At 38.8% G+C, this 26,191-nt stretch overlaps 1 protein-coding gene across 8 annotated transcripts in view; it reads right to left on the minus strand.

Annotated features, from left to right (window-relative positions):
* Positions 1 to 26,191, minus strand: part of KCNIP4 (potassium voltage-gated channel interacting protein 4) — a 453,265-nt gene that overhangs the window by 205,400 nt on the left and 221,674 nt on the right. The window contains exon 1 of one of the 8 annotated variants that reach the window (XM_063335356.1): positions 17,864 to 17,978. The exons of the other annotated variants lie outside the window; for them this stretch is intronic. Coding sequence (XP_063191426.1) covers positions 17,864 to 17,963 — 100 coding nt within the window. The 5' untranslated portion in view covers positions 17,964 to 17,978. Of the gene's footprint in view, positions 1 to 17,863; positions 17,979 to 26,191 lie in introns of those variants that run through there. 8 annotated transcript variants of the gene reach the window in all.

The raw sequence follows: 26,191 nt of genomic DNA on the forward strand, positions 1-26,191 counted from the left end.
GACAGGCTGCCAGGCTGAGATGAGCCTTTGGAGTGACCCAAATATCTATTAATTTTTAGTATAATCATTTGGCTCATTAAAAGCCTAACTGAGTGTGAAATCTCTTCTTCCTAATACTTGCTTTGGGTAGCTCGAAAGTTATGCTTTCTCCAATCACTTCTAATAAAGAGTATGTGAAAAGGAAACCTCTTCTGCCTATGCACTCCATCACTGGTTTGTGTTCTACACACGTTTGCTCCCAGATGATGAACTGTGGGCTATATTCCCGTCCTTAAGCAATTATTGCCAAATTGTTGGCAATTATTGCCCAAAATAAATGTTATAGGTAAGCATAAGGTACATCAACCAAAAAGACCATAACCTCTCTAAGATGTCCTGTGATCACATTCATGTGACTGGGGCTGCAAAAGTACAGCAGATAAAACCACCTGAGGCCATCTCAGAATAAAACTAATTAAACCCTGTATTAGAGAATGATTTGTGCTTGAACTGCATCTGGTGTTGCAAAATGCTGTAGCCGTTGTGAGTTGGACCAGCTCTGCTGCAGGATATAAAAACTGGTAAGTCAGGTTATGGAAGTGTTGTTTAAACTGGGCAGACAATACAGATGTGATGTAAGGTACAAACCATCAGGATTTATACTACAGCAAACACAGAGCTAGGATCTCAAAGAAAAGCACAGGAAGAACATCAATCAATGCCCATAGATCTGTACAAAACAACTGTAAATTGCAGTAGATAAACCACAAAAGAGGCTCACTACAGAGGAGACTGGATTTTGCTAAGGCATACCTCAACTCTCAGTTACTTAGCTACTCTAAGCAGTAAGTACACAAAGCCACTCTATGAAATGTAACTATTTTGGCTGTAGATAAAAGCAGTCCCAAATGCATTATCAATGTCATTATCTATATTGTTAATGTCTTTGCCACATCAAGAGACAGCCATAGGCTAATGGATTAATTTGTGACAGTGATTTAGCAATCTCTGTTCCCTAAATCCATTTGCTTGTTACACTTTGGAAGATTTCTAGCTGAACCTCAATTACACCTTCAGATGTCTGAGGAAGAAAAACTTTTACTTGCTTACTTCTGTCTTCCATTTACGGGTAAATAACCTTCTTTTCTCTTTGAAGTGATTATGAGGACACAAATTCATTACAGGGTTATCGCTGTCATTGTTCCACTACTTTCACCAGACTGGAGCAAGCTAAGAGGGTGTCAGGTGCGAATTCCTTAAGAAAACAGTGTGGAACTGTCTTGCCAAGAGCTACTTAGTAAACAGAGACATCTGCAGTTCCACAGTGTCTGGTGACGGCATGGCTGGAAGTTCCAATGGTTTCTAAGGGATGTCAGGACTAGACTCACATCTTGTGGCTCTTCCCTATCACTGTCACGGCAGATTCCAACACAATATCCTGCTCTGTGTGAAAATCTTCTAAAATAAATAATTTAAAATAGCCAGTCTCTTTATGGTGAAGACTGCAAGCACGACTACTGACAAGATAGCAAGAAAATAACTGGGTTTACCTGTATATGTACTTTAGCTTAATGTCCCTGTTGTGTGGAAGATGCTTAAATACTGGAAGTTACCCAGTAGGTGTGAGAATCACTGCGCTGAGCTGTGCGAGAGCAGACTTGGAACAAAGACAAAGAGTGAAGCATCTTCACTGAAATGCAGAGCAGATTTCTGGAAGTAAAAACCAGGCTAGCACTTACTGATTGTATTTATTTTGCTGAGGACATTGGTAAAAGTAAGGCTGTAAGGCAGGCATACGCTGGGAATCTTAATCAGAAAGGCATTCAGCTGGGATCCTTGGGACAACCCAATGCTAAAGGAGTGACACTTCTGGCCTGCTCTCAAGCAAACAAACTGGTCACAGCTTCAAAAAGTGAGGAACAGTTCATCATTCTGAATGAACTTTCCCCTCACGACCTCCTCGTTTGATATGAGTTAGACTGCCTAAGAACACATTTAAGGCTCCTGGAAGGTAAACATTTGAAGGTAACGTATCCAATATTCTCAAGAGTGGTTGATTCCCAAGCCTAAAGAAGGGACCTCACACTTCCATGCTGTTGGTGCTACCTGACAGAATATGAAGTTTACACGTGCTGAAGTCCTCCAAAAGGTAGGCGGGATTTCTGAAGGGCCTGCCAGATTAAGCTTCTTAGTCCAAAAAAAGACTGTAAGATTGGAAGTAAATGACTGAATTTGATAGAAAATTGCCCCTCAAATCATTCCAAGTGCTGACATTCTGCCAGTGTATAAATTAAACAATAGAGAAAAGGAGTAGTTATGCAGAGACTCCCAAAGTTTTTGTGACACAATAAAGCTGGAGTCACAATTACATGCAGTGAACATAAAATATGGTATAGAGCATAAACTTAGAATATTCTGCAGTACAACCCCATAAAGCTAGTTCAACCATTAGGACCTTGACACCCCTAGATGTTTTAGGATCTTTCAGCATTTGAAAATCATCCCAAGACAGGTGGGATCCAGCTGTAGGAAAGTTCATGAAGCAATCCTACTAGTAGTATAGTACTAATAATAGTATAGAGAGCTCCCGTTACCTTGTGTTCTTCACCAGGAAACTGTTAGCTGTTTCCATCTGAGTCCTACTACCAGGACACTAATGAAGCCACATGGAAACACGGAAAACTCAAAGATATTTCCTAAACTTTATTATATTACCATATATAGTATGAGACAAAAGAAGTTAATCTATTAAAACCAGTTGTTTCCTCAAATAATGGATTTGTAACAGTCAGTACCATCATCTCAGATTTGAATCTCAAAATAAAAATACTGATCCTCTTTAGGCCCAAGGCGGATCCTCTTTGGCACCTGAAAGTGTCTGCTGTAAATGTCCTTCCTCCTGAAGTGAGAGATTTGGATCCTAGGACTGAAATATCAACTACTTCCTGCTTTTGGAAGCATCCCTGGAGAGAGACAGAATAAGTAGTATAAAAGAAAAGGAAATAATAGAGTAATCACATACACTCCAGGACACAGATGTTAATTTTCCTAGAATCTGACATTATTCCCATCCTTATTTACAGGGACATGAAAACCAGTTGCCAAAAGGTGAGAGCATCCAATCTTTCGATTTCCAGATGCCTTCATTTTCCTAAAGAAATTGATCTTTAATAGAAAAAGACAAAAGATTAAAAAGTCAAAGATAAAACAAAGAGAACTGGTGGGTTTGTTTACTGGGTAGTATCAACACATTCCTTTTCTGCTGCTCTTGACACTAGTGTCTGTACTGAGGTAGCAAAAGTGAAATTATAGAATCACAGAATCATAGAATGGTTTGGGTTGGAAGGGAGCTTAAAGATCATCTAGTTCCAACCCCTCCTGCCCCGGGCAGGGACACCTCCCACTAGACCAGGCTGCTCAAAGCCCCATCCAGCCTGGCCTTGAACACTTTCAGGGATGGGGCATCCACAGCTTCTCTGGGCAACCTGTTCCAGTGTCCCACCACCCCCATTGTAAAGAACTTCTTCCTAATATCTATTCTAAATCTACTCTCTTTCACTTTAAAACCATTACCCCTCATCCTATCACCTCACTCCCTGATAAAGAGTCCATCACCATCTTTCTTGTGCGCCCCCTTTAAGTACTGGAAGGCTGCTATAAAGTCTCCTTAGAACCTTCTCTTCTCCAGGCTGAACAACCCCAGCTCTCCCAGCCTATCTTCATGGGAGAGGTGCTCCACCCTCTGCTCATCTTCGTGGCCCTCCTCTGGACTCACTCCAAATTCAGAGGACTTGACTCCTAAGTGCAACTGCAAATGCATTTCCATTCCAAAATTCAAATGAAAATTACAGGTGGATACAGAGTGGCCCTGGAGTCATTAGGGGTGCTCAAGATGTCATGAGGGGAAAAGAAAAGAAAGAGTAAAGTGAACAAGAGTGGAAGGTAGGACTGAATGGGCTTTTGCACTACCAATGTTATGTGATGTCTGATGATACAATATGAAGGCCTTTTTCAATAAGACAGGAACCCACAGCTTCTCCTGAGAGAGAAAAGTCCCAGCATTTCTATAGATGGTAAAGAAGTTTGTGGACATAATGAAGATTTAACTCCTAATGGGTCATGGCACGAAGGAATACCAAAGCATAGGCTTTTATTTCTCTGGCACTATTGCACGCACTTCCCTTATCCTTAAAGCAAGACATCGCAGGTCTAGGAAAGAACCATGTTTGTTCCATGAGCGCAAGGACTCAATAACTGATTTATTCTTAAGATTATGGCGGTACAAAACACAGTTGTAAACAGGATCGATTCACCACCTGGTGAATTTTGCCATTCACTAGGATAGCCACTCACAGCTTTGTCCGCTGTTGAAAAATATCTAGGAGTCCAAACCAGGTCACGCTGAACCTGTGGTTGACTCAGAGTGAGGTAATCATTCCCCTCAGTGATTATTTCAGAAAAGACCTTGCACTGACAACCTATCTGATGGATGAGCGGGGATGTTTTTCACCTTTTATCCGCCTGGCAAGGGCAGTACATGAGGTCTTGAATTACTTGCCAATTACAGCTCCCTTCCAAGAAACAGGCTGAAGACTGTAATCAGCTCCAACTAGACCCAAATAACCATGTACTTGGTTACTGAGACCATCATATTTTAAACAATGGAAAACTTTTAATACTATGATAACAAAAAGTTACAGTTTCATTACCGTTCTTCAATTACAACAGAAAAAGCTTCTCCCCTCCCCAAGAAAAAAAATCTGCTTTAATCCGAGTAGTGACACTGAATAGCACAAGGTGTTGCATATGGTACTGTTACAATTCCTCATTCTATACATCCACATAAGACAGTGATGTCTAAAAATGTTAGTTAATATAGAAAATATATCAATATTGAATTTGTTACTTCATCACTGCAATAAATATTCACCACAGAACTTCAGAAAAACAGAAAGCTGTGCATGAAAAGTTACATTTTATCATTTTTCCTGACTGCAAAAATATCTTTCTATAAATTAAGAGTAGTAATACTGCAGGTTTATAATCAGAAGGGAAATTCCCAGAGTAATAAATCTTTAAGAAGGAACAAAAAACATAAAAATGAGAGGAATGGGGATCTTCCAAAGATGAAAAAAATACATCTTTATACTCACCTGTATTCATAAACATAAATAACTGCACATAATTTTTTTTTAAAAGTTAGCTTGATAACCCAGTAACAAATGGAACAGTTCTGAAGCAGCACTCCTAATTCAACATGTTATTTCACTTTTCATGGTAGGCTAATTAAAGACGAACAAAACCACAGGGGGTGATACACTTGTACTAATCCATATTAAGCTTCACAACAGAAGGTCACATCTTTCATACGATTATTTCAAAGAAAAAAAAAGTACCAAAGATTTTCTAATGAAAAAGGTAGGAATTCACCCTTGTCTTTAGTTCTGTGTAGAATCACTAATGTGAATACCCCTTTTTTACATGAAACTACAAGATGAGCTAATTATTGCTTAGATGCATTAGTGGTAAATTATCGAGTATGGTCAAGGCAGGAATATTACCTCTTACCTCTGTCCTGTCTGAGACCAGTTTTGAATCCTGTGTCATTTGAATACCCATCCTCTAAGAAGTTTATTAAAAACTGAAAAAGGTTCAGAAAAGAACCGCAAAACTTATTTTGAATCTGGAAAGCAAATGATACCAGTGCTAAAATAGTTTTACTTAGTTTTTAAGAGAAAAAGGTGAAGAAGTTCCTATACGCAGATTAAAAATTAATTTACAAAGATTAAAGTATCTGATGTTACATAGTATTTAAATCTGTCAAAGAACAGACAAGGGTATTACATAGGTAGCTCTTGAGCTAATCAGCAACAAAAGCCAAAAGTGAATACACATTCCTGGCACTGAAAGTAATTAAATGCTGGGCCAGCTTGTCAAAGGATGTCACGATGAATCTTTAACTTGGGTTTTTACAGTGAGAGTACTTTTTAAATAGGAATGGTTTAGGTCCATTAATTATTGGCTCAGTCAAAAAATTCTAACATCCAGAAAGTGATTGTTTCTTAAAATAGCCCTGTAAGAGAATGGTAAGGAAGCAAAGAGAAAAATAAGTCACATTTAAAGTATGACTTTTAGCAGATTATTATGATTTTTGGAATGATAATTCAAAGGTGATGTCTTCTTCCTGAATGGGTCAGCATCTGAGCTGACTGAAAATTCTTTACCGTCTTAATGACATTTTTATTATTGCTGAACTATTAAAGCAGTTTTGAATGTGGGCAAATGAACTACATTCATAGAATCATAGAATCATAGAATCATAGGGTTGGAAGGGACCTCTGGAGATCATCTAGTCCAACCCCCCTGCCAGAGCAGGGTCACCTAGAGCAGGTTACACAGGAACATGTCCAGGTGGGTTTTGAATGGCTCCAGAGTTGGAGACTCCACCACCTCTCTGGGCAGCCTGTTCCAGTGCTCTGCCACACTCACAGGAAAGAAGTTCCTCCTCATGTTTAGGTGGAACTTCCTATGTTCAAGTTTGTGCCCATTGCCTCTTGTCCTGTCCCCGGGCACCACTGAAAAGAGCCTCGCCCCATCCTCCTGACACCCACCCTTGAAGTATTTGTAAGTGTTGATAAGGTCACCCCTCAGTCTTCTTTTTTCCAGACTGAAGAGACCCAAATCCCTCAGCCTTTCCTCATAAGAGAGGTGTTCCAGTCCCCTAATCATCCTCGTAGCCCTCCGCTGCACCCTCTCCAGCAGTTCCCTGTCCCTCTTGAACCGGGGAGCCCAGAACTGGACACAGTACTCCAGGTGCGGCCTCACCAAGGCAGAGTAGAGGGGGAGGATGACCTCCCTTGACCTGCTGGCCACGCTCTTCTTGATGCACCCCAGGATGCCATTGGCCTTCTTGGCCACAAGGGCACATTGCTGACTCATGGTCATCCTGTTGTCCACCAGGACTCCCAGGTCTCTTTCCACAGAGCTGCTCTCCAGCAGGTCAGCACCCAACCTGTACTGGTGCATGGGGTTGTTCCTCCCCAGGTGCAGCACCCTACACTTGCCCTTGTTGAACTTCATAAGGTTTCTCTCTGCCCAGATCTCCAACCTGTCCAGGTCTCTCTGTATGGCGGCACAGCCTTCCGGTGTGTCAGCCACCCCACCCAGCTTGGTGTCATCAGCAAACTTGCTGAGGGTGCACTCTATCCCCTCATCCAGGTCATTGATGAATATGTTGAACAGGACTGGACCCAGTACTGACCCCTGGGGAACACCACTCGTCACTGGTCTCCAACTAGACTCTGTGCCCCTAATCACAACCCTCTGAGCTCTATCTTTCAACCAGTTTTCTATCCACCCCACTGTCCATTCATCTAACCCACACTTCCTAAGCTTCCCTATGAGGATGCTGTGGGAGACCGTGTCAAACGCCTTGCTTAAGTCAAGGTAGACCACATCTACCGCCCTCCCCTCATCTATCCATCTAGTCATGCCATCGTAGAAGGCTATCAGATTAGTCAGACATGATTTCCCCTTGGTGAATCCATGCTGAGTACTTCCACTGTATCTCAAGTGCCAACTCACTAAACAACAGTTTCAGCATCATATTCTGCCTGCAGTTATACCTTTCTACTTCTGAAAACAATTACTCATGTTCTGGTAACCTGATTCATCTCAAATTCCTTATCCAGCCTTAAAATTTGCCAGAACGTGAACTCTGAGCTTTGTGACAATGAGCAAGAGGGGAAGAGCTCTAGCTTGTCTTCAAATCCCAAATGGTTTTCAGGCATGGCATTTACAGAGCCACATTTGTCTAAGAGCAGAACTTTTATTTGTAAAATAAATCTTAGAAGTCTTAAACTCAAATTAAAACAATCCAGATTGATGTTGTATAAAATATACATAATGAACATATTAAAGTAATTTGTGTTCAAATACGTTAAAAACTTAGAAAACTCCAACTACGTAAAATCACCAGCTGCAAGTTACAAATGAAGCAAGGCAGACCCCCAATGCACCTCCCATCTTGCTACGTGCTCAGTGACAAAAATTTTTTGAGAGTACAGGTACCCTCTTGCACATACAAATCTAAATCTCAGACTTCAAAGGAGGCACCTCAGATGGTATGTTAATATATTTTAAATATTTAAGATGTATATCCTAAGGCTAAATAAAATTTGACTCTGTGAAACAAAGTTCTTTCTAATGAAAAGATAGTCAAGGACTTTACTCAGATGATAGATTACTTTCCAAGTGAGCAGACTACACCCTCCTATAGTGGCAGAATATGGTTTTATCCTCCAAGGGAAATGGATGTGAGCATTATGGATTATCTGCCCAAGTTTGGGCTTTCCAGAAATATCAGGTTCACCATACACATTACAAGAAAAATCTCTGCCTGCTTTTTAAGCACAACAGATAAGCATGGGCTGCCACCATCAGAGAAACTTATGTAGGCTGTCTCTGCTGTTCCTGAAAGCTCCTCAGACACAGCCAAGAGGTGACTGTATACAGAAGATTTTTTCCACCAGTAGCAATTGTCTTTCCTGGTGACCTACTCCATCACCATTCCATCACTTGGTAGTAGCACAGTTAGAAAAAACGCTGATTGAGTATGAGCTTCTGCTCCCAAAAGAACAGATCGACTTGTAGATGGCTGGTTAACTACATTTGAAATCCTTGGCCAGGTATTTGCCAAGAAAATGGGTCTGATAAGCAGCAAACAACAGGTGAGCTGCAAGATGACTGATCTGCAAAAACCTTTTGAAAAGGTGGGAGGTGAGAATAGTTCATTTCTGGGCCTCACTGATGTGACATGCTGTCTCACCTTATCAAAGTGTTACAGAAAGTTTTGGATAAAATTATTCCAATACTCCTAATGCATACAGCAGATACATACACATACTTGAATAATCATTTATCTTTAATACAAGAGAGGGCATAAGGTTTTCTAAATAGTAGCAATTAACCTTGAAATGTATTACATTAGGTTTGAAATATTTGTAAACTAGGTAATTAGAATGTTTTAATATGTGTCCTTATAATGCATTAGTGGACCCAGACTGTTTTTCAAGAAAATGCCAATATCAGTAACAACAGGATTTTGACAATACTGTAATATACGCACAATACCTATACTTATGTAAATATACTTATGTAAATTGGATAGTTTAGGTGGAAAAATGACGTTCTTGAGGACTCAGCTGGAAGAGTAGTTTCTACAAGAAGACATCTCTTATCAGTTAGTCATTTGTGATAAGTCAGAGTGACAGCGAGTATGGATAACATAAGGGATCCAAAAGGCATCTCTTTTTAAAAAAGAAAATGTGTGTGGAGAAGCATATATATTCACGCTTCTGTAGTATTATCTGAAAATATCAGTAAGGGCTACCAGAAATAAAGATCAGACAACCACAATCAGAAATTACTTCTAGAGATACCACTAGGGAAAACAACTGCAGCAATCAAAAACAGAGATGTTGTATCAGATTAAGTCATCTGCCTCATTAGATTTAGGCAGCATTCAGTCTGGCTGGGCTGAATTTCCTACCAGGTTGAACAATTCATCAATAGCTATCAGATAAATAGGTCATACAACTAAAGCAAGAACTCTCCTATTAAAAAAAAAAATAGCTAAACCACAAAATCTTCTTTATAATCTTAAGAAGATATACAATCATTTTTAATCATATATGAAGAGATTTGGGCAGAGAATTCAGAAAGGGGACACAGGGCAATGTGAAGATACAAAATATAATACAAAACAATAAGGCCATCTAGCACATTTTTGGTGATGCTGCTTAATCTTTCACCACTGACAGAAGAACATATAGGACTAAAACAATTTAGCAATTTAATTGACCTAATACGGCAAATGAAAAATTAAAAAAAAAAAAAAAAAAACAAAACAGGAAAATTCAGCAAGGTAAAATAATTTTAAATAAGCCATTTTTATGTGATTTTTGTGATTTTGATCCATATGGGTCGACCTGAATTGGATCATGGAGTCTTACACTGGAGTGCAGAAGACAGTATACTGGTTAGAGATAGCCTAAGCAACTAGCACACTGTTTGAGTTAATCATAATGCAAAGCTCATAACCACGACAATGCCAGGACCTACCAAAACTATTAACCCACTGAATCAAACTACAGAATATAACGATATATGTAGTCTGTGCTGTTAGGGAGACACCAGCATAAAACCACATGAAATAAAGATCCTAAAACTAGGAGTTAGTATTTTCTAATAAAAGAGACACTGAGCTAAATATTACATATATATATATATGTTATATACTATATGATATATGTTATATTTTAAATGTCCTTAAACTAGAAAGACATGAGGTCAAAACTGGACTGCAAACTAACATAAGGGCATAAGGGCCAAAACTGAGCATCTCTGCACTGTATGTGAGGAAACGGAATCCAGTCTGAATTCAAAGTGTGTGTATCTACATATCTAAATCCATACATCCTAGGTGTGTCAAAAAGCCTGACTTTCTAAACCTGAGGAATATTTTCAGTGAAGGTGACTGGAAGGAAAATGAGACAGAAAAGTATAATAAAAGTTAAGAATTCTATAGGAAGATGCATTAGATGTCCAAAATGTATTCCTGCAATAAAGAGAGAAGCTTTCATTAAAAACTCATTTTCCTTCTGTGGTATAGTAGCTACATTAGTTATAAATATGAGAGTAACGGTGAACACATGGAAAAAAGGGAAATAACAATGTGAATGAATTATGATGTATAGAAATCTTACCTAGGAAGCTAAAGACAAAAGAGAAAATCCATTATTGAAAGCCCTAAAGCTCTGGGGATAAACTTTTAGCGTTTATGTTTGGGTTGCATATTACCAAGGATAGCGTCACAGAGACAATACAGCAGGTGTAGATGATCTTCCTGATTCCTGAGACATATGCCAAATGGCTGACACTGAGCTAATAGCCAGAAAACACACACAGCCTATGTAAAGGGAGAGTAAATCTAGCAGTGATGCAGAGAAAGAAACAACATGAATCACTAAGTAAGATAAGGGGGAAAAAACTGGAATCAGACACTTTTTTAACAATATTAAAAAGGAAGAAATTGTGAAATGAAGTGATTAATCCTTCTTCCCTTGTCATCTCCAGAACATACCAAGGCTTTGGAGTCATCCCACCTAACTTTAGAAAGCCCGTGACTCTCGCAATTTGACCCAAATGGATAGATCCCAAATAAAATAATAATAATAAAAAAGATCACTTGTGCTCACTTGCTTTCTCCATTCAGCAAACAGATTTCATAGTTTAGTTAAAACATGCTATGGGGTTCATCACAAAAGACAACGGATGACAGTTATTGCCCTGTGGTACACAGGAATTTAAATCACATGATCTGACAACTCCTTTTTACTTCATGTATCAGCCAGTGAAATTTACTACTCTGTGGCTTCATTTTCCTGATATATTTGCATACATCAGGAGATAATTCTATTTACTGTTGTAAAGCATTTTGAATTATACAGAAGAAAGTGCAGAAAGTATTAATAGCACTAATAAATTTCTAAACAGAATGGGTACACCTGATTCCACTACTCAGATTGTTTTCTTCTGCCTACAAAGTCCAGTACGCCATTTTCCCCCAAATCACTGACAAAACTGAGTTCTTAGAAAATGTTTACTACTTCACTCAGTAGACCATGAAATTAATTAACTCTAAATATGTTTCTTTGAAAAATCCATAACATCAATTTAAGTTTTATTGTTTTTTTAAATTGAAAAAGACACAGATTTTTTTTTTTTTTTGCTTTCAGCCTTAAGTACTGAAAAGTAATAAGTGTTCTCAAAACTTGGAATAAATCGTGCATATTTCGATTTGTACCACTCATATTTACTGATAGCTAAGACAGTGCAATAGTGAAAAAAGAGAGTCCATAAACGTAACTAGAGGGCATTTATAGATTTTCATTAAAAAATAATTCAGCCTTGTGGAGAATAAGTAAAAGTAAAGGCATTTACAGTGATAGGCAAACACTGTGCGGTGTGCAATTCTCCTTTGCTTATGGTGGCTCTTTGACGGTAGGAATGTAGCATTTACTTATTCAAAGAGAATAAATTAAACATATACATTGAAAATATAAATTCTATATTGAGTAGCCAGAAGGAAGTAGAGGAAGTAAATATCACAAGTTGTCTCCTTGGTGGAGATAAAACAGACCAGAACAACATCTCTTTCTCATACCCAGACTGTCTTCATAAAATTCTCTAAGTTATCACCTAAAATTACAAAAGAGTAGAACTGAGCAATAAGGTTCCAGTGTTCTTCCAGTTTATAGTAGATGGGACAACTTCCATTTTTTCCAGGTCCCATTCCGTATCAGATAACTAATAACCAAACTGCAACAGGAATGAGAACCTTGTGCTCATGAGCTGACTATCCACCGCGACTATCCGCTGCAAAGTTGAGAGTTCTCTGATCAACTCTCTGCTTACTTGGGTCTAATATTTTCGTTCTTTTTTAAAAAAGGTTAATTATAAACTAGTAAGTTTACAAAAGGTATTGTATTGACAACTCAGGGTATAGCGCTCTTCATCCATCTCTATCTTTGACATCTCTTCAGTTACAGTATTTAACTACTTTTGATCTCTGTGGATGTAAAGCACTAGACAAGCACCTTACCACTGGGAGTGAACATTAGCCTTGAAAAAAGCAGCTCTTCAGCAGACACTGACCTGGGAGCACTAGAAGCCTTTTCAGCAACAAGGGGCCAGACTTCAGAGGATGATCCCAAGACATCAGACTGCTTAAAGCTGGCAACTAAGGGCTGAAGGCACCTACCACAAATTTCCTTGGCTAGCAAGCTTTTTTCCTTACCTGCCTATTTCTGTCTTTTTAAAACTGTATCTGTAACTTGAGGCTCCTACTATGAAAAACAAGAAGGGGAAGAGCTTTCCTCTTATTCATTCTGCCCAGTAGCGGCCTTCTGACCAGTCACGCAGGATGGACAAGTTGGTCAGATGCGTACATGTGCATAGCTACAAATCAACTACAATACATGCCGCTGTCTGTCGACAAATGACTTGCTTGTGCTGTTTGAGCAGAAATATTTAATCAAGTAAAACTTCACTGGAGCTCTGTGTTAAAGATTTCTATCCACTGCTCACTCGTCCGCATCTGGGTAGTTGTTTCAACAGCTGTTTTAATTCAATTTATCTTGTTATATATGAAGACTTAATTGAACAAATTACTTCTAAGGAATGCCTGGAATTGCTAATATTAAAATTTCTATCCTCTCTTTTTCTTTTGCACACTGTCAGCTCTGGCTAATCATTTCACATATTGGTCCCTGATTGCTTTCGTACTTCATAATTCTGCACATAACTCTCTTTGACATCAAGACTGATCTTAAGAAAAGAATAATGGCATAAAAGCCCTTATGTTTATTACAAGCCATTTCTATTATGAAGTGCTAGTGATTATGAATCCTCTGAAACGAACATTCCTCTGTTTCCATCCATGAACAGTACTGTGAAGAGGGACATCATGGTGGAAATGTTGAAATCCCCAGCAGATCACAGCCTGGATGACACAACAGCTTCAGTGGCTACTAATTTCAGAGCAACTACAAGTAACTTCAGTCTCCTTTCCAGTCATATCCAGTCCTTATCAAAACCAGTTGTAAATATCATAAGCAATTCCCTATGTGTCTCTGGTTTTGCTCCGTTTTCCAGCTGATGAATGGGAAGTTGTCAATAGCCAGGATTATTAAAATGGGATTAGAAGCTGCTTTGACATTTCAGAGGAATCAAACGTTTCAGTAATTTAACTCAATTATCACAATTTTAGCTGTAAAGTTCTCCTGCCACTCTGGAGGCTCCTCAGCAAGGAGATTAGATAGATATCATTAATACAGAAACATGGAACCCACATTTCACAGTACCATATATGATTATTTCTATGCCATTTTTTCCCCTGTTAGAGATACTAATTGCTACGAGTATTTCCTAACAAACAGGGTATTCTTATGTATTTTTGATCGCTCATACCCTTCACATTTCTTCTCTGAACCTTATCCCAAATTGGTGTAGGTTTCTAGCTTTTATTGATGAAGAGGAGTTTAGTTTGCTGTTTATTTAATTAATAAGTGATTTAGCTTTTGAAAATCAGTCCAGGTTTACCAAGAAACATTAGGACAAAACTATTTTAACTTAGGAAAGCCGTGATCTCATGATGCTTCAACCACTCTGTCTCCAACAGTTTACCCAGAATAACTGACGTACAAGGAAGATATTCACATACAAAACCTCTTCTATATCTTGATCCTTACAGATAAAGATCACTGTCTTTTCAGAAAAATACAAAAAATATACTGAAATCATATAAACTGATATCCTGAATGTTGCATAATCTGAAGGCGCTAACATACTGTATATTTGACTTGCTCAGTTCTTGTATCTCATTTTAATTGTGAATGACTTTTGGAAAAACTTGCCCCAAAATAAATTTGATTAAATTCATACTTAGGTGTGAAGACGCTTTCCCCATTAGGTATCAATACATTACTTACACCTAATACATTACTGTTTTAAAAAATCAGTAAAGTTTATTAAGGAGATCATAACCTAATTCATGAAGAGTTAAATATCTAACCTAGAGACAAACTCTGTGCAATCCACGACCCATGAGAGTGAATAAATCTGTTCTGCTACTTATCACTTTAGGAGCTGTCATACAATATTAAAAACGTCTATTTGAAAATACTTTTATAACAACAGTAGAACCACTCAGCAGTTAAAGGCGGCTATGAAAAACCACAGAAAGCACACTGTTATCTAAGTGAGTGCAATACATCATAAAATAATATTTAACCTAGAGATAAAGTCTCTGCAACCCACAAGCTACAAAAGGGTATAAATCTATTCTGCTACTTATAACTTTAAGAGCTGTCATACAATATTAAAAACATCTATTTGAAAATACTTCTCCTACAACACCACCAGAATCACTTAGCAGTTGATGGCAACTGGGCAAAACCACAGAAAATACACTGCTACCTGAGTGAGTGCAGTACATCAGAAAATAAGTATAAGCAAGTATATACAATTTTTATTCTGAAAATATTTTATTTTCATAAATAATGAAAAAATTGCGTACTATTACTATACACGTAATTCGCATTGAAAAGTCTGAAGAAAGCGGAATATTGCTTACACTTAACAATAGTTTTAATGACACTGAAAAGTGGAAAATGAGGTTTTGCTATTGATTTACATAAATTGCCCTTGATTCTTCTGAATTCATGTGGAAGTGGTTCACAAAGTTCAGAATCATGATAAACCAGTGTGGGAAGGAAGGTGAGTTAGCTTCAAGCTTTTCTTACCGTGATAGGGGCTAATTCTGAAACCTAGATTTCTACCAAAGCTTCAGTATGGTTTAGAGAGTTCAGATTTAGCTTTGGGTGCACTGTCCGACAGATTATTACTGAATCTACGGACGATTTCCAGACAGACAAAGGATCTGTTTTATAAGCCATAAACTATACATTTGTATGAAACATGGAAAAGGATTTCATTGGGACATACTAACCTTTGAGGAAAAAAAAAAAAAATTAAAAAAAAGGGATATAATCTATCCAAAACCAGACAGCTGCAAATATCCTTATAACAAACAACATTTTGAGAAAACTGCAACCAACTTCCTCACCGATTTCTGGAAAAACACATGGATAGTCCAAGTATACTTGTAAAACTCCTTTTTTCTTAACATCCTACTTAAAAACATCTCTAACATTTGCACGATTTTATGATGCACATACTCTTTATTCATGGGTGGAAATTAATGGCCTTGATACTTAAAATCATAACAATTTTTTCAACTCCCTAGTAAAAGAGTACAAATCATCTTTTTTTTCTATTGTAACCAATTCATATCTTTAATTCTCAAGTTTAAAGAAAAAACAGGGAATAAACCTGCCCTGTTCCTGCACTATGAGACAACAAATTCATAAATCTGTGCAACTTAGTTAAGCCTTATTGTCATACATGATTGTTTATAGCTATTACTTGATTCGTGTGTAACGTGCCTTTATCTCATTCCCAGCAGTTGAACCCCACAGAAAAATGGGGCATACACATCTTCCTGTGCTTTCATCTAACTGGCATGCTGGAAACTTGCACTGCACTGGGTCAGAAGAAACTTCAAGACTCCATGCGCACGCAGACTGCCAGATTTTTGACCACTGAGGCAGACAAAACAGGCAGCTGCACGAGAAACTGACTTCTTACAGAAATCTTATAACCCCTTGCAGGCAGCCTCACTATATTTCGAACTGTCTGTCCATTATCAGCTTCCCCAGCCATAAAAACAAGTACAGACAACAATCAAGTGCTGTATTTTGCCAGGGAACTTGACCAGATGTGGCAATCAGACCCGACAAAGCACACAGAAACCTACTGACCCACCCAAAAAGTAAATATCACTTTTTTTCCCGAATCTCAGCAGCCTTTAATGCAGGAGATAAGTTTTACCATAACATTTCTCAAGTTGATTGACATTTCTATTTACAAGTGAAGACAAAACAAAAAGAAAAGGAGAAGTTCACACATTTGAAGGGAATCTCTCCATTGTCATTTCAACTCAATATAATGCACACTAACGGCTACATAAATTCTTTATAAAAATGCACTTGATAATACATTTTTGTGAGTCCCTGCAGGGTTTTAGATTCTGTAATCAATACTAGCAAGTCCACACAAGACAGCAACACAGGCAGAGAAACAGTTGAGTGAACTTCCTTATTTAAAATAACTTGAAGACTGCGTTTCTTTAAAGGGTTACATAAACAGGACTACTTTAGACCTTTTCATAGGAGCAAATTTTGCTTATATTCTCACTCGTTAGCACATCAAACCACAATCTCTCAGTCAACAAAGTTCCCCTTTTCATAGGCATAAGTATATACACTGTACTCAAATGCTAGCTTACAGGAAGATTTGAGAATACAATATTTCTTAAATATTTGAGAAACAGACCATTTCGGTCTGGAACCTAATAAAACCCTGGGATGCAATGAATACCGTCATGTTATCAACCGTGCTGCAATCAGTGTTTTTTTAGACTAACTCCTCTTATGGTAAGAATAACAGTGCTTTTAGAAAGATGGGAAAAATAATCAATATTCCACTACCTTTTATAAATAAAAAGCACATTTAAAATAAGGTAAGCTTCTAAATTTTCATTTTTACTAGTTTATACACAAACAATATTGCTAAGAAGAAAGGTGATCTGTCTAAGATAAACAAAGCATCAAGCAATAAAACTTGCACTTGATTGCCATAAGTGAATGTTAAAGTTGTTTATTTTGAATCTGAGTGTTGTGGTTCTTCCTCAAGCACATTTTAAAATGCTATCAGTAAACAAACATTCAACAGGTTTTTAAATACAATAAAATATATATCTTGGTATTACAACAATCCCAGCACAGATGATGTTAACATGAATAGATTACAAAACAATTTTGAACAGATTACAAGACAATTTTAAGGCAATATAACTGTATTTCATGTTAACACCCTGAAATCTGCTTTGACCCCTGCTACTTTAGATTCACAGATTTAAAACAGGAATAAGAGATGCAGATTTTAAGGCATTTCTCTCTGCTTAACAACTACGTTTATACTTGCAGTATTCAGGATACCAGTTTATTTTTCCTGCAAGAGAAAAGCACCGCAACTTAAACATCAACAACACACAGCCACTGATGTGCACGTCGCTTTCGAGGTGACTCAGGTAGTGCCTTACATCCAGTTTACAGGTGCCCCTTGCCTCGCCGCAAGAGAATAACCAGAACAGGGGAAAAAAAAAAAAAAAAAGACAAGCCACTGAAAAGCACTCCCTTACCTTCTAAACCTGCTTCAATCAGCCCGAACTGTTCCAACACTTTAACAAAAAGCACAATCACGATCAAAACCGCTATCATTTCAAGCCCTTCCAAGTTCATGATGAGTTAGGTCATGGTCTGACCACCGCCACTGAGAAAAGTGCTCTTCTGCCTGGCTCCCTTTGCAAAGCCATTAAACTAGGCGCAGAAGGCTCCTGCGAGGGAAGGGGGCGAGCGGGAGGGGAGCGGCAGGGAACGCATCCCGTCTCCCCGCGCCGAGGCCAGGAGAAGCAGGCGCATCAACTCCGGCCTGCCGGCGTTACCCGGCTCCGGCAGGGCCAGGCAGCCACGCGGGAGGCGAGGGGGGCTCCCCCGAGGTCACCCGGGAAATGTCCCCGGGAAAAAGAAAGGGGGGAAAGAAGAAGGAAAAAAAAAAAAAAAAAAAAAAAAAAGCGGCGTGGGGAACGCCGGCGGCACATCTGGGCAGGACGCGCCGGCGCTGGCCGGGCCGGCGGCGGGACGCAGCGTCGGTGGGGGAAACCGGTTGCCCGGGAAACGCGGGGACCGGGATGCGCCACGGGCGCCCCGGGGGACAGCGGAGGCCTGGGAGCGGCGGGAGGGGAAGGTGCCGGCGAGCGGCTGGAGATGCTGCGGGGTTGAAACCGCTGCCATTCGGCAGGTGCGCTCGCAGCCAGCCCGGGCGAGAGTCCCCCCGCGCCTCGACGAGCTGTGGCGTTCTCTCCTTGTGCCGGAGAGAGGGATCCGGCAGGGTGTGACTCGCCAACTTCTCCCTTAGTTTCTCCGGGTAAATAACTAGCAGATACAGACTGTTGCATGTGGCAAGCAATACACGGCATTTTATAGATAGCAGTGCATTAAGAGTCCTTTTTCTGTAATTAAAACCCAAATATGCCGTCTCAAATTCTTTAAGGCTTATTATGTGGGCTTATTTGGAAAACAAAATTTTAAAAGAACAGATTGAGAAGGAGAAGGAGAAGCAAGCTCATTATCTTTGATGGTTTCTCACTTCAGTAATATTTGCTAAACAAAGTATTTTCCTTGGAAATTATTAGCGGTGGAATACACCAATACTAACCACCGAACTGATGTCTTACGCAAGTAACGGCCGCTGGCCTATCTACAACAGTTTGCAGTACTGGCATTGTCAGATGCAGTGCACAACGCTATTCATGGTTAAGGATTTACTCTTTAAATCCCTTAATAATTTAGCATCTAAGAAGGAATTTACATTAGAAAAACAGCGCCTCTATTGCAGCAAAAATGAGCAGGGGAACAATTCCAACAAATTTAATCCTGCATGGTAGAGTACTGTCCCCCACATGGTTAGAATCAATTACTGCCAAGGGCTCGGTTTTCTTTCTTTCCTTGGATAAGATTCAAAAAAAATCATTGTGTCATGTGAGAACTGGCAGCACCTTCTAAGTCCCCCGGGTACACTTGCATTATGATGGGTCTTATCACTACTGAAAACAGTGGAATGAAGTGGGAGTTCGGGGGCTAACAGATATAATATAGGTACCTGTTTTTCTACAGTATAGATAAATCCATACAGCGTAATGTCACTATTCTGTGCTTTATTGCTCGGGACTGGAGTCCCGGAAGCTGCTTAGACTGCTCCTGTCAGAAAACCTAAGGTTTAACATTCCATCCTACGCATTGTACTTGTTTCGTTTCTGCAGGCCGCTTTTCCTTGGGTTTCTCTGCCTGTATTTGCTGCAAACTTTTTCCTTTCATTCTTCTTCTTTCTGACATTTAATCTTTGTTCCAAACAAGGCTAAACATCTTTCCCCTCTAAGCCATCTTATCAATGGCTCTAAGGACAGTAGCTCTATCTCTCCTTCAATGTGGGACTAAAATGGGCTAATTTATCATCATCGGCAACATAACCGATGTATGCCTTTACCCAAAAGGCTGCTACAAGTTGTGTTTGGGTATGTGCAACATTGGCACCTCAACTGACATATTCATTTTCATTAATTGCTTTCATTATTCTTTGTCTGCTGAAAATGTTAAAATGAAAGCACTTTTTTAAAAAGACCTAGTGTTTACTACTTTTGTGACAGTCGCGCCTACTCAGAGCCGAGAGCAGAAAACTGGAAAGCGGAGCTTGTGGTGGCGGTGCTGCAAAGGCGGCGGCTGCCATTGCCCGCCCTGACCCGTACCCCACGGCTGGCAGTGACCAGACAAATAAGCACACAGGGATCTGCTGTCTGGGATCTGCCTCCTCAAGTACGGATACAGTTAACAGTTTTTCCCAGAGGTGTAGGTCTACTGCACTGATGGCTAATTCTGATTCTTCTTCCACGGCAGATCAGAGAAGTACAGAAGAAAGGAAGGAATTAGCATTACTCCAGTTTTACAGATGGATGCCAAAGCACAGTAAGAATAATAATTTCCAGGGAAGGCTAGGACTTTGCAAGAAAGCTGTGACTAAACTCAGGTTTCTCAAGTGCTTTGCACCATCCATGAGAATCTCCTTTTTTTATTTTCCTTTTGATACACATACAGGTAATCTAATATGCAGTTAAATATACCTTCCCTAACTAGGTCATTGCTTTCTAGCAAAAAAGGTTTATAATAACCTTACAAAAGGTATTTCTCCTGTAGGAACTCAAAACAGTGCAGAGCTATCTCTGATCCTTTCATTCCTACCTGCTTAAAAATGCAGTCGATGCTATTGACAGCTAGGGTTACAAACTGCATGACATCATTATTTCTCTCTCCAAGTACCTTGCCAAAACCAGGGAAGCAGCCTGTTGGTTTCTTCTTTGCCTTCAATTAAAAAAAAAAAAAGAAAGTGATCTTCATTTACCCATACAGGTTTAACAAAACAGAACAGGAAGAATGTAGCTAACATACTTGCAAATATTGAAACCCTGTTTTCTCTCGTCTAACTACCCAAGCTTTAATATATTGTGGAATTAAACTTGGAAAAAGTCTACAAGATAAGTAGGAATGGAGGAAATAGGAATGGGAGGAAAGATATTAATGCATAAATTACCATGCCATATAGGTGTTTTTTACACAATAGCACGCAAATGTTTTTTTCTTACGTACAACTGCACGTAAAAGGTTTCAGCCTAGGAAGTGTTACAGAAGCTGTCTCCTTTTGTTCAAAGCATTTTGCACGTTCTTAGTGCATAAGAGTAAATATATTAAATTGAAGTCATTGGTTATATTTCGAGCTATGGACATATATAAATGGTCACTTCTCATCCTGTGATGGAGCTCTAAACAGTACAGTGACTCTATTTACATTACTATGACTAAGATCCTTGATACCATTAATCTTACTGCTATTGCTAAATGCCATATATCATGACATGTCAATGTTAAAAAAAGATCAAATCAATTTAGACTGAAAAGTGATGAGTGGGTCTACTGATGGAGTCCCAGTAATGGTTATATTTCTTGCTTGCATTTCCTTTTCTTATGCACTCTATTCATCCGGATGCCATTAAGCCACTCTCAAGTTTTCATCATGGCTTCCATGAGGATGATTACTATCCACTGATATTCATAGAATCATAGAAACATAAGATGTGTTGGGCTGGAAGGGACCTTTAAAGGTTCCTTACCACCTAGTCAAATAGTTTATGGAAGCCTGGCCTGCATAAGTCAAAATCAGTTGGATTTGTTTAAAAAGTTCAGATTAGAGATCTGAGCTAACCTTGATGACTTCGCATGAAGCAAACTGGGATGCACACGTGCACTGCTGCAACAACAGGTGTGGGGGAAGGCTATCATTGGCAGGGGGTAGCTAGCGGTGGAGCTAACGGGCAGAGCTGGGTGCAAACAGGACGTCTACGCACAGCAAGGGAAAGCCGAAATGGAGTAGCACCAGTGGGAGTCCCATGTCATACATAATGTCTGAGAACAGAACCTCTAATAGAAGCTACAATTTCTTAATGTCGGCTGAGAACAACCTAAATAATATTTTTAAGCATGTGTATGATAAGGGTGAAAATCATGCTGTAGAGCTAGAGCAATCTAATGATTGCTTTAGAAGTGATGTCCCCGTATCTTATTACATAGATAAATAATATTTTTCTCCTATCTTTAATAAGAATAGCTTTGAATAAATATTCCAATATCCAATAAAAACATTAAAATATTTATTCTGCATAGCTATTTAAAAGAAATTTATATTTTTTAATCTTAAAAGGGTGTAAACTCCTCTATCTTTCTAAAGGAGAAAATGGGCGAGAAAATCTTGATGTCTCACAAGTGCAAATACTTTATTATCTCAGCAGCTAACTGCTATTACACTTTAGTGTCCCTTTTTCTCTCTTAAATTTACTACCAGCATAAGAAATTAAGAGAATAAAATAAAACATAAATATAAATTTCTTTAGCTCATCAAATCACTGAGCAAATCGAGCAAAAAGATACAAGCTTTTCTCTTTTAGCTTTAATTTAACCCTTTTTCTTAGTAAATATTTAGCGAATCCAAAGAAAAGATACCAAATGCTGTGATGCATTCAGCCATTATAAATGTTAAATCTTATAATGGCCCACACCTTGCAACTTTCCTCTAGGCATTGAGCCAATGTGGCTTGACTTCCATTGGATCTTTCCCAGATTAAGCACTGGTTAAAAAAAAAAAAAAAAAAAAAAAAAAAAAAAGAGTACAGCAGTCTGACATCACAGTGCCTTATTTCTACCTTTTCACAACTTTTATCTAACTTTCCATCCCAAGCTGTGTCCAATATTTCTCATTTGTCACAGCTCAAGGAGTTGCCGCTGTGCAGACATGATGATGCTTACGCCATGTCAGAAGAAGACTACTTCTTAGTCCCACCCAAAAAACCGTACTACATGATGACACCCTAACCAGGCATTTCAATACCATGTCAGCAGGCAGAAATAATTTTATGGGCTGGCACAGAGGTTGTATTTCACCCAATTTGTCTCTGGTCGTGGAAGGGGGGCACAATGTAGTCACAAAACAGAAGTTCTGGCTCTTCACACTTGGTGTGTATTTAGATGGCAATGCATAAATCCTGTGCTTCTACAAAACGGATTGAAATAGAAAAAGTTATGTGCCTCAACATTCATAAGCAGGCTTTTGAAGGACTCTGACATAAAACATCCTCACCAGCCAACTGAGACATAATCCCAGTTGAAAAGTATACCCGAAGATCTGGATAATATCATAACATCGCTCTTCAGAAGTTTTGGGTTGCTACAAATGTCAGAAGCAGCACAAAATCTATCCACACGTCAGTTATTCAAAATTGTCTTCTAAATAGCATGTGGGTATTCTGGAGCCCTTGAAATGGAATTATGTTTCCATTTTATCCCTTATGTTATTATCCCTTATTATGTTTCCAGTTTATCCCTTTCCATATAGTGAAAATATGGCTCCCTGAAACTGGTAGCGTATATGTCTGGAAATTGATGCAGACATTAACTGTGACCATGAATTATCTGTCATTAGAAGACAGAAATTTTCTCATCACATGGAAAAACACCATTCCAATAACTCCATCTTTACTGGAGGTCCTTAAGCCTCATTAAAAAGAAAAAATCTTCAAAAAAGTTCAGTCTTAAAGATGTCAGACAACTATATTTTAAAACTCTCCGTGGAAAATGAAAAATACTTGGCTCTTGTAATTCCACAGATGAAGCTTAGCTGTTCTCATGATTTCTTTGTGCTACCTATTTATTAGCAAGGATTTTTCTCCTAAGAAACGTCATAATTTTTCAAGTGTTTCCACTTGAGGGAACATATTGATCATTTTCCAAACTACAGAGAAAATCTTGTCACATAGAATTTCAAGAGAGTTATTAACTGTCATTTGTAAAACTCCTGTGCATCTTCAGCAATGGAGAACTAATGCAGCAAGCTTCATTTTAAATTTTGAGATAGTCAGTGCGTCATGGGATGGTGTTTTATGGTATTTGCTTTAATTTGCTCTAATAGTTCGTGTTCAATGCCTCACACAACTGTGGGAGGCCACAGGTGATACTGGGTCCCCAGCAGCTTATCTCACTGTGCCTCATCAGGCCTGTTGGTACAATGTGACCTGCACCTCCAGTCGGTCAGTATCGTTCAAGAGACTGTTATTCTGCCAAAGTGTAAGTGCGACACAAGTAGTTTCACTGAAACTTTCCTAGCCCCATCAGTCCTGCAGCCCTTTAACCTGGGTATGACCTCTTCCTTATTTCTCCCTTTTTGCTCTCAAACCCAGGGTATATCTAATGAGTTCAGTGCAAAAGTTCTAAGATTCAATGTTTTTTCCCTGTCAGACAACTAAAATTTTATTTTAGACTTCCATGGTTTTGCTCCTCGACTATTGTGACCTCTTTTCTGTCCTTGTCAAGTGCTATCTTGCTCTTCTTTTTATTCACTCAGGATGCTGCTGCAAAGATCATCATTCTGGATTACCACTCCAAGTATCTCAGCCCTCCTTTTACATCTCTAATGAATCCACTTCATCATATACAAAATATTTGCCATCACCTTCAAGGCCAGTCCTAATATACTACTGCCACACCTAGTCACTGTTGATTTTTAGAGAATATTAAGCTGTTAACCCACTCAAGGAATAATGCTAGCTTTACTTATGAATAAGTTAGTCTTTATTCATAAGAAACGTTGCTGGCTCTAATACAGACCCTTATTATCCTGAAATATTACTCCAGCTGTTCTCCCTGTGCTACAAAGTTTCTGTGATACATAGCATGGATGCTGACATTTTTGAACGCATTGCTATGGACAGTGAGAATTCTGTGACAGAACGTGGCAAAATTTTCATCCAGCTAGCAAAGGATGAAGACACATCATTAATAATTAGAAATAACATTAATAATTAGAAATACACCCTGCTTTTTGCTACATTTTTTGCTTCATATTATTGGAAGACTTCCTGCGGACTTTAGCTGTGAACGTTGTATTAACTTTATCATAAATATGATTAGGAAACTTATCTACAGCCTCAAAATAAGAGACTGACAGAAGAGTTCCTCCAGTTCAGCTGATGCAGCATGGGGATGTTTGCCAGACTTTTCCTCCTAGTCCCTTGTTGGTTCATTAGTAGCTCACTGCAGACAAGAGACTGTTATGCCAATCAACAGTAAAGAGTCACAGGAAAGCCCTGCTCATGCACCTGTGGAAAACAGCTTGAGACACTGGAGTAAGACAGCATCTTTCATAGTTCTGCTTAAAAAAACCCAACCAACCACAAAACAAAACAGAACCAAAAAGCTAGGGAATCTGAAACCAGTGTCTACTGAACCTTACAGACTGACTTAAGCACTAGTGTGCTGTTAGCGTGTTTGTAGTCCAAAGGGTGAGCTTCTACTTTGCCCAGAGTTTTTATTAAGACAAATAATAGAACAAAAGAGTGACAAGTTCAATGTCTTTTTCCAGACCGGTTATACCAACATATATAAAGGAAATAAAGCAAGCTGACAGATATACTCAATTTCCAACTCTGTGCAATTAACCTACTTAGCGCACTATGATGGAGCCCAACAAGTTTCTTCCTAACAACTTGACGTTGTCTCTTAATTTTTTTTTCCTGCAGACCTCTACCATGTATGAACTTGATACAAACAAATCCACGTGCCTAAGAAAAGCTTGTTATAGGTTAAAATATCAGAGTCTTAGTTTTGCTAGGAGTTTTGATTTGGTAGGAGGGTGACATTAAACCATCGTTACAGAAATACACTTAAGTCACATTAGGGTGCCTGAAGAATCAAGGGGTATTGTACCATTTCACTCATGGTAAAAAGAAATCTTAAAAATAACCGATACCAACCATATATTCAATAGTAATGTTTATCTCATTGATACGCAATGATTGTTAATGGTTGTTCTAAACCAGCTGACAAGGATAGATGGCCCTTTTATGTGAACAGCTCTACAGAAACAAACACTTGGGTTAGCACTCTCAGAAGACCGTCCTAACTAGTCCAGTCGCATATGTGGTCTTTACAGCACAGGTTTGAAGAACATCAGTGCAACAGTCCAGAGAGACATAAAGCAGTGACATTTGCTATTTAAACAGAACAGAAGATTTCTGTGCATTGAGCACCAAGACTTGGAGACTTTCAACATTGCTAAACTCAGCAGAGCTACCCTTAAATTAATAGGCAGGAAATTCTTCTTGTTATCTAAATTCTCTCTCCCTCTCTTGTCTTTATGCAATATAAATGCCTTTATTACCACTTCCATCCCCTATTATTACATTCTTTGGTGTCCGGTGAATATTTTTCTTTATAAAGTGGTCATTTACATACCAAAAATATGAATTCTTTTTCAATAGATTAGTAATTCTATTGGTTCTTCAGTCATCATCACTCTATGTTTTCTGAAAGCT

This window comes from Chroicocephalus ridibundus, chromosome 5 (genome assembly GCF_963924245.1).
Source record: "Chroicocephalus ridibundus chromosome 5, bChrRid1.1, whole genome shotgun sequence".
Lineage (NCBI taxonomy): Eukaryota > Metazoa > Chordata > Aves > Charadriiformes > Laridae > Chroicocephalus > Chroicocephalus ridibundus.